The following is a 9,460-nucleotide window of genomic DNA, read 5'->3' on the forward strand; positions in this document are numbered from 1 at the left end:
GCCATAAAGCTCGAAACCTAACCCAGCGCCAGCCTTTTATAGAGCGTCCCTGGAGCCCCGCCCTAGCAACTTCCCCTAGCAACGCCTCGCCCTAGTGCTCCGCGGTCTTATCGGCCTTCGCCAGACTCTTCCTGTTCCCCTCCCCCCGCCGGCTCGGCTCCGCGGCCGGGCTCACGTGACCCGCCCCGGGGGAGGGGCGGGGCGAGCAGAGGGCCCGCGGGGCGGGGCGCTGCGCGGCTGGTCAACGTCATCCAGAGGCGCCGGGTGTCTGTTTCCCGGACTGGGTGAAATGGCGGAGCTGGCGGCGCTGGTGTGGATTCGCGGCCCCGGCTTCGGCTGCAGGGCGGTGCGGGCTGCCTCGGCCCCGTGCTCCGTCCGAGACCTTATCCACCGACACTGCCAAGATCAGGTGAGGTTCGCGGTTCCTGGAAGGAAGGGGAACGTGGAGGACGAGGCAGGCTTGGGTGCGGAGAGGGTCTGTCTGGGGTGCGTCTGTTCTTTGGGGTTTTTGGTTTTTAAGGCCGAGGGCTTCTCAGTCTTACGGTGCTTCAAACGGATGCTGAGGCCTTCCTTTGCTTTCGTTTTGTGCTGCCCCACAGAAGGGGGACAAACCCCTCCGCTCACAGGCGCCTAGTCCAGCCCTCAGTGTGGACTAACAGAAAACACTTTGATGTTCTGTTTCTCCATCCGTAAATGAGAGAGCTGGGCCAGATCACTTTTAAGGCTCATTTCCTTATGTTTTCCTTACATTTACTCATTGGTTATATGACATGCATTTTGTCCACTGATCAAATATCCCTGTTAGCTCCGACCTAGAGAAGAACTATGTGATATCCAAACCCAGGCCAAAGGATGGTTGGGGAGGAGAATGGATTTATCTGGTCCTCACTGGTTGGAGCCAAGCATTCACACACGTGCCCTGTTGAAGGCATGGATTCTTAGGGCCTGTCATTTAGATGTTTTTACTAATCATTTGATGGTCTCATTTGTCCATGCATATTTTTGAAAACCTATCATGGAGTTTTAAAGTTATATGTGTGGTTTAATTATCAAGCAAGCAAGCTTGTACCAACTATGAGATAGGAAACCTGTTCAGTTATCCAAAAAATTGGGTGGTCTCCCTGAATCTAATTTTAATCTTGGCACTTGATCTAGTACTGTTTTTCTTTATAACCGCACCTCGTCCTTGCTTCTTTAGGCTGTTTCCTCTGCTTGTTATTTATAAGCTTAACACATGTTAACATTTGTAGTCCAAACCAAATGTTTGCTTGGACAAGTTCCATGAAAAAGCCATGTGTATTTGCAAATAAGGTGGTTTTTCAGCGTCTTCATTTTTCTTCCTACACTGCAGTCCAATCTAAAAACTATGAGAACCTTTTTTGTCAATCTGAATGGGGAAATATTTTCTAAAATAATTGGGATTAATATCACTGAAGATAATTCTTACCTCATGAGTACGATTTTCAAACTCACTGACAGTTGATCCAAAGTGAGGCCAGAAAAAATTAGGACCTTAATTTAGAGGAGTATTGAAAAAATAATTTTAAGAAGTAAAAAATATAAATGAATGGATTCAGCTGTGTATTAAGAAACATCACCATAACAAAGCTGAACATAAAGACAAGACATAAAAAGGCATTCGACGAAATACTGGAATATGTAAAAATAGCTCAAGTTCACACTTATCCTTTCTAAAACAAAAGTATTCTGACACATGATAATCTTAGTGTTTGCTCTCATGGAGAAAGTGAAAATCTGCTCTGCTGTTCATCCGACTGGAATAACAGATAAAGTCAGCTGCAAAGTTACTAAGAAACGGTATTTCTCCCAAGGACATGGGGGCAGTTGTGAAATGTCAAAATGACTCCCTTGAAAGTCTACTGCTTTCTTATTCAGTGAGAGACTTTGATCTCGAAAATCATAGACTGTAAAAAACTTGTTTGAAATTGCGTCAGTAAGAATGATGCTTCCCACTCCTGCCTGAGAATCTAAGTCGCTTTGATATACGGCAGCACTCTCGATTTCTAACCCAGGTGCAGAGCTTCAGATTAGGGGATTTTGAACACAGCAGTCCACACTTATTTTAACTTTATAGTTCCCAAGGAAACAAGAGCCTGGATCTGCTTCACAGTCTGGACTTGGTGTTGCCCCTTTATACGCAGACCTGCTTTGTTTTGAGCCTCTCAAAACACCATTTCATTTAAATTTCACCTAAACGCCACCATTGCTCCAAATATTATAACTCTGTTGTTGTTGTTGTTGATGATGATGATGAAATACTCCATGATTCCAAAAATGTGCAGCCCCCCCTCGTTGCAATGAGTCGATAAATTTGACTCTGATGGACTATAGGTTTGTCTCTGGTGACCTGGGGCTGATCAGGCTAAGAATCACATAATACTTTGTGCTTAAAGTGCTTTAAAATACACAAATAGTTGAAAACAGTTAAATCGATTCTAAATTTTCTTTGGTCTTTTCTACTAGTGATTATAATTGACAAGCATCTTAACAGAAAATGCAATTTTGTTGCTCAATTGTCTTGTTTAATAAGCAGTTTTGTTTGCAAATGAACTATAATATTCCTTCCTTCATGTTAATGTCTTTTAAAGTTATTTAGAATTTTGGAAATACCATACCCATTAGACATATAAAATATTAAAAGAAACTAAAGTGCCTTTTAAGTCATAAACATTAAACAAATATGAGGTTCCCTATCTTATTTAAACTTTACGACATCTCATAAAGTAGACGGTATTTTACAGACAGGAATAGCCCTCCATGTTAATCCCAACATTGCATGTAGCCCGAGCTCCCTGCTCCTCTCTCCTGCTGTCGTATTTGCTTGGGAAAACTCCAGTCAACTTAAATCCAACTCCGTCTATTCTGTTTGGCATCCTGGCAGTGAGTGTCATAGGGAGTCTCATCACAAATCAGTCTCACTATGAATTTACCCAAAAGACAAAGAGTTCTCCTATATATCACGCTTAGGTATTAGGAAATAATTGTACCCAGAATACATCATATGAAATGACTTTTTCCTTTTAGTAGTTTCGTTTTCAATTCAGCAAATACTAATTGAATACATACTACCCGCTTGTCACCGGAGTAATAAAAAGATAACAAGCCAGGTCCCTTCCTGCGGGAAACTTGTCTCATAAACAGCATTAAAAGAAACCCAAATTTGTCTCTAGGATGTTCCAGAGGAGTGCTTCTTTGTGAAATGCAATGGATCGCTCGTTAACATCAACGACACAGTACAGCATGGAGCTGTTTATAGTTTGGAACCCAGACTTCGTGGTGGGAAAGGAGGTAGGACGTGAATGTCATCTGCTTAGTTGTAACACATTTGCAGACTTTAGCCATCTGTATTAGATTAACAAACTCCTTGGTCTCTGTGTATGCCAACCTTGTTTTGCTTTATGAAGTCCTTTATTTACTTACCTGGTTTTGAATATTTTCTTTAATTCTTTTTGAGGAAGATGTTGTATATACAGTTCCCACCTTCTCCAGCTGGGTAGCTCTTAGGCAGCGTGGGCTCCAGAGCTTTGGGGAAGTTTAGATGAAGAGAATGATCATTGTTCTGTCCAATTTGCTGAAGAAAGTGTGTAAAAATAATAAAATCTCCTACTTTTATTGAGATTCGTGTCTAGTTATTGTAGTTCCAAGGGAGGTTTAAAGTTACCTTATTGAAATACAATTGTTTACATGTTGTAGTAGATTAAGGTTCTGGTTGTATTAACACATCTAAGAAAGAGAAAAGAAACGCGACGAGCAAAAATAGAATGTGAACAATTCTTAGTCTCCTGATGCACTAACATATATCCCTAAGCTTCCTGAAAATCTACAGTGATTTGGTTTGGTTTTCAGAGGGCTGACATCTCAGATTATAATCATCCTGCTGTTTGAAATTGTGTCGATAAGAACGAAGCTTGTCATATCAGCCAGTGACAGTCTGAAATTGCCTTTCCTTTTAAACTCATTATAAAATTTCATCATATAATTTTTAATCTGAGAATCTTGGATTCTCTGACACTGGATAAAGCCCTCTAAAATATACCAGTGATATAGATACAATATTTCAGAAATGTAAGAGGAAGGACGAAAGGCATGAGGTTGAATTAAGTTTATGGATACTTTCAGATTTGCTCCCTGGTTAGGAATCTTAATGTCCATTCCCTTAAAAAAAAAAAAAAAAAAAGCAGAGATCATCTTTAATCTTGTGATCATTACTATTTTCATAAGTTCGGCATTTATCCATCCTCGAACACTTTTAAACTTGCTTTCTCCAAATATATTTGCTCAGGATTTGGGTCTATGCTCCGAGCACTCGGTGCTCAGATTGAGAAGACAACCAACCGAGAAGCTTGCCGGGATCTCAGTGGAAGGCGGCTCAGAGATGTCAATCACGAAAAGGCGTAAGATGCCCATCTGTTTTTATTTTTTTGAAGAGGAAACATACTTTCCTATCAGTAGTGATGATACACATGTCACGCATATCAGAAACGTAAACTTGAAATATTTGTGCTGTAATTTATTATTGGATTTAACCTCTTCTGTAATTTCATAATTGTCTTTGGGTCTTAATTAAGTCCATTATAGTATGCTAGTAGTGAGCATGGCACACTTGAGGGACTATCACAGTATGAGCAAGAATGCATTAATTCGTTGGGGGGAGGGGCGTTTACATGTATTACACATGTATGTGTCATATATCCATCAGTTTTTCTCTCCCATTCCCAGAATGGCTGAGTGGGTAAAACAGCAAGCTGAGCGAGAGGCTGAAAAGGAGCAGAAGCGCCTAGAACGACTGCAGCGGAAGCTCGCAGAACCCAGGCACTGCTTCACCAGCCCCGACTACCAGCAGCAGTGCCACGAGATGGCTGAGCGTCTGGAGGATTCTGTCCTCAAAGGTGAGAAGGAGGACTCCTTAGTGTGGTCAGCAGGCACCCCTGAAGCCAGCTGTTCCAGACTGTTCCACATATGTGCATGGACTGCACGTAAAGCGCAGTTCTTCAGCTTTTTGGGTTACCGACATCTGGAAATTTGGTGAAAGCTGTGGACTGTCTCTCCTCAAAACACAGTATATATCTTATGACCCTGAAAAAAAAGAACGCCTACCCACACAGCATTCAGTATATACTTGACCCCTGAATTGAATGGGCCATGGGCTCCAGATAAGAACACATGTTGTGTTTTATGGGGATAAGTTAAGTTTGTAGTTGGTGTTTAGGCCTCAACATATTTGCTTCCAGTTTTAGGTCAGTTTTTTTTTTTTTTTTAATTTTTTTTATTTTTTTTATTTTTTTAAATTTCTTAGGCGAGGCAATCCTTGGTTGACCTCACAGACTGTAAGGACTGTGTCATCTTACAATCCCTTATTTTTTTTATTTTTTACACCTACAGTACCTGGTCTTCCTAGGTGGTCTCCCATCCAAGTACTAAACAGGCCTGACCCTGCTCAGCTTCCGAGATCAGATGGGATCAGGCTTGTTCAGCCATAGACTTGAAGGTTTTTAATAAGAATGATTGTCATTAACTTATTTTATTAGAATCCAGAGCATTATGCTAGAACTATTTTGGGTACAATCGAATAAGAGGGAATCTTTTCCATCAAAAAGGTTATGACATAACAAGGGAGAGACACACACGCAAATAATGAGCTCAAGGGAATGAATCGTTAGCTTTGAGGAGGGCTAGTTTTGAACCTGTCAGCTTCACGGTTTACAGATTAGACATTGGTGTTTTAAAAAATCTGGTTCCAGATCCAGAATGCTTATTATTTTAAGGCTATAAATCTGGGATTAATCTCATTTTAATCATATTAATTTTTGTTATCTTGAGGTTTAGATTTTGATATCTGCAGGTTTAGATTGCAGCTCTTTTTGCAATCCAGATTACTTATAATTTCTTTAATTAAACTTGGGGTAGTAGACACTGAGTTGTTAAAATTTCCGGTTAGGTATGCAGGCCACCTCCAGCAAGATGGTATCGGCAGAAATCGGTGGTGAGACTCGGAAGCGGCCTAACAAATCAAAAAGAGACGAAGGAACCAGTGCAGCGAAAAGGAAGTGCTTTTGGTAAGTATGTTGCATTTTCATTCCAAATTCATCTTCGAGGAACTACGTGATACATTTCCTTCTTGTCTGTCTGGTATAACACATCTTTAAGTAATGTTTGGCAGCAGCTCAGAATTTTTCCAGAGTGCTTCAATCTTCAAGTGTCAGTGATTATATGATTGTCACATGGTACACACCAGTAATGGTTTCTGCTACGAGTGCCATTAATAGAATCCGAAGAACAATATTGTTCCTTACAGAGAAAGATCACATAAAAATAACTTTATACTTGAATTACTGTTTAGTGTTGAAAGAGTTAACTTTGAAAAAACCCCAGGCGGAAGCCCGGCTGTACCTTCCAGGCGGAAGCCTGTACCTTCCAGGCGGAAGCCCGGCTGTACCTTCCGGGTGGTCCTTATCCCTGGGGTTTTCCACAGCCGTCCTTCAGGCCAGCCCTGTCTTCGCCACGTTTGTGCTCGTGAGTGGAAAGCACAGCAGACTTTTTTTTATCCGCTCTTCTGATAGCTGTTCTGCCCTTCCCAGCTGGCCCTCTGGTTACCAACTCAGTTCTTTTGGGCCACGTTCTAGAAGATGTTAAGTCCAAATGGATCTTGCTTCCTTGTTGGCCTCCCTTTTGAGGATAGAAAGATAATTATTAACCAAAGATAACGTAACTGTGTGTTCACTGTAGAATTTCGTGTGTTCTTTCTGAAATGGGACCTAGACGTTCCTGAGAGAAAAAGGAAATGGTATTGTGTGTGTTTTTTAAAATCAGGTTTATTGAGGTATAATTTATATACAGGAAAATTTACCTTTTTGATTGCAAAGTTCTGTGGGTTTTGAAAAATATAGTCATGTACCACCACCAAAATGTAGAGTACTTTCATCACCCTAAAAAGTTTCCATGTGCCCCTTTGCAGTTAATTCCCTTCCCCTCCCCCCACCCCTGACAGCCACTGATGGCTGGTGCGATCTTTGTTGCTGTGGTTTTATCTTTTCCAGAACGGCATGTAGCCTTTTGTGTCTGGCTTCTTTCACTTGCTGTAATGCTTTTGAGATCCATCAGTGGTGTTATATGTATCAGTAGTTCGTTCCTTTTTATCGCCAAGTCTTATTGCGTGGTATGACTGTCCCACGATTGTTTATTCATCCTTCACTTGATAAGACGTTTGGATAGTTTCTAGTTTGGGGCAATTATGAATAAAACATAGGATTTTTAAAAACTTTATTAATTTCTAACAGTAATAATTTTTAACAGTTGAAATTCATACAATATATTTAAAAAAGCTTTAAATAAAATCAATTTTTTCATAAGATTCACAACTTTAAAAAAGAGATTCCTCTAAAGAAAGACAAATACCATGTGGTTTCATTTATATGTGGACTCTATAAAAAACAAAACAAATGAACAAACAGAACAAAACAAAAACAGGTTCATAGAAACAGACCAAAGGTTGCCAGAGGGGATGAGGGGGCGGGTGAGAAGGGTGAAGGGGACTGTAGCCAATCGTATTGCGGTAAGTTTGCACGGTGACACATGATTACTAGAATTAGCAGGGTGATCACATTGTGAGGTATATAGATGTCGAATGACTATATTGTACACCTGAAACGAATATAATGTTGTATACTAACTATACTTAAATCAAAATAAAAATAAATAAAATAAAAAAGAGATCCTCTTGGGTCTTTGGGACGGTTGGTTCTAGTCTCTGTTCCCTGAACGGACTATAGCTCTTTTTTCTGTTTTTTCCTCAAGTAGAAGCTATAAACGGTGTTCTTTCTGACAGGTTGGGCATGGAAGGACTAGAGACCGTGGAGGGGTCCGTCTCTGAGAGTTCCGATGACGACAGTGATGACGCACCGAGCACTTCAGGAATGAGCTTCCATGTCCCCAAAGCTGACAGCGATGCTGTCGAGATGGCGGTCGAATGTCCCAGCAGTTCTCAGAGGGCGACAGGGTTACGTTCAGACTCCAGCTCACCAGGACAGCCGCAGGCCCGGGTGCCTGACTCCGGGAGTGGCGTTTCAGAGGACTCGTGTGCCGAGCTGGGAGAGGTGCCTCCCGAGGTGTCCGTGGAAAGGAAGATGGCTACAGAAACGGAGAGAGCCCAGGAGAAGAAGGAAGCAGAGAGCAAAGAACCCACAGAAGAGGAAGCAGCTGAGGCCGAACTGAAGAAAGAGAAAGAGACAAAAGAAATGACTGATGGGGAGAGGGCCGCCAAGGCAGCGCCTGCAGAAGACGGGGAAAGCCCGCCTGCCGGACTGGAGGCGGGCCAGCCGGTAAGTTCAGTCTCCACAAGAAGTCGTAAAAATGAAAAAGTGCTTTTTTCCCATCAGCTACTTAGTGGGAAGGCGTGTTTAAAAATCAGAAGTACAAATAGATGATGGTGAAGCTTGCCTGTCCCCCTGAAAATGCTTAGGTCTTTTCGTTTTCGGCTCCAGAATTTACATTATTTTGCCGCTAGGCGGTGTCCTCAGTTCCATGTTTTATTCTAAGATGCATGTTTTTACGTTTTAATCTCTGAATGTATATCGCATATTATAGCATAATTGGTATTGTTTATTCTTTCTTAATAATACGGTCGTAAGGAATAGTAAGATAGATGGCATTCTTCGATGACGTGTACTCATTTTCCTGTCACTAAGGCTCCGGGATTACCCAGCTTTGCTTTCTCCTGGGTACTGTGAACCGGACTCGTCAGCTGGACATGGAGGTCTTGTCTGTAGAAGAGGAGCACCTCCTTTTTAGCATTTAGTCATAAGTCCCCCATTCAGCCTTTGAAAAATTTGTTTCCATTGTGCACACTTTCCCTCATCTAGTTGGTCATGTTCTCTGTCTGCAAAAATCTTTTAATGTTTGCTCTTTGATTTAATGATTTGCTTTTTAGAATAGATGAAACCCAAGCTACTTGGTTTCCTTTGATAAACACAAAGACTATCATTATTTATTTAACCAGCACCTTCCTTACCCCCAATAAATAAGCAAAAATTCGTAAATTGTGCTTTCTAGGGAGGATAGTGGAATTTTTTATACTAGGGGCTTTAAATTGATCCTGACACACATAACTTCTATGTTATGTGTATATATTAGCTTTATCCTGACCAAAGTCTTGGAAAAATGAATAAAAGAAAACAGAATTAAACCTGATTTGGCTTTCGATCTTTAAGCCTCTAACTGTGGATGTTTTGCGTTTGCTGTTGCAGTAGCTGTTGCGTTCACAACCAGCTGTGACTCTCTAAAGACATGTGGTTTAGAATTTGGCCACAAATAATGAAGCCAAGGTTCACTCAAATCTAAAAAAATGACTTTTTTTTAAAACAAACATCAACTAGAAAGACAGAGTCTGTCCCTAGATCTCTTTAATGTTTAAAAAAAATATCTTTTGTAAGAGAAAGTTATT

The 9,460-nt window shown here is 41.0% G+C and overlaps 1 protein-coding gene across 1 annotated transcript in view; it reads left to right on the top strand.

Moving 5' to 3' along the window:
- Positions 1-245: 245 nt before the first annotated feature.
- Positions 246-9,460, top strand: part of SDE2 (SDE2 telomere maintenance homolog) — a 12,403-nt gene continuing 3,188 nt past the window's right edge. The window contains exons 1-6 of the mRNA XM_006914273.3: positions 246-409; positions 3,192-3,309; positions 4,304-4,415; positions 4,741-4,910; positions 5,960-6,077; positions 7,847-8,339. Coding sequence (XP_006914335.1) covers positions 290-409; positions 3,192-3,309; positions 4,304-4,415; positions 4,741-4,910; positions 5,960-6,077; positions 7,847-8,339 — 1,131 coding nt within the window. The 5' untranslated portion in view covers positions 246-289. The remainder of the gene's footprint in view (positions 410-3,191; positions 3,310-4,303; positions 4,416-4,740; positions 4,911-5,959; positions 6,078-7,846; positions 8,340-9,460) is intronic.

Source organism: Pteropus alecto, unplaced genomic scaffold, assembly GCF_000325575.1.
Source record: "Pteropus alecto unplaced genomic scaffold, ASM32557v1 scaffold115, whole genome shotgun sequence".
Taxonomy (NCBI): domain Eukaryota; kingdom Metazoa; phylum Chordata; class Mammalia; order Chiroptera; family Pteropodidae; genus Pteropus; species Pteropus alecto.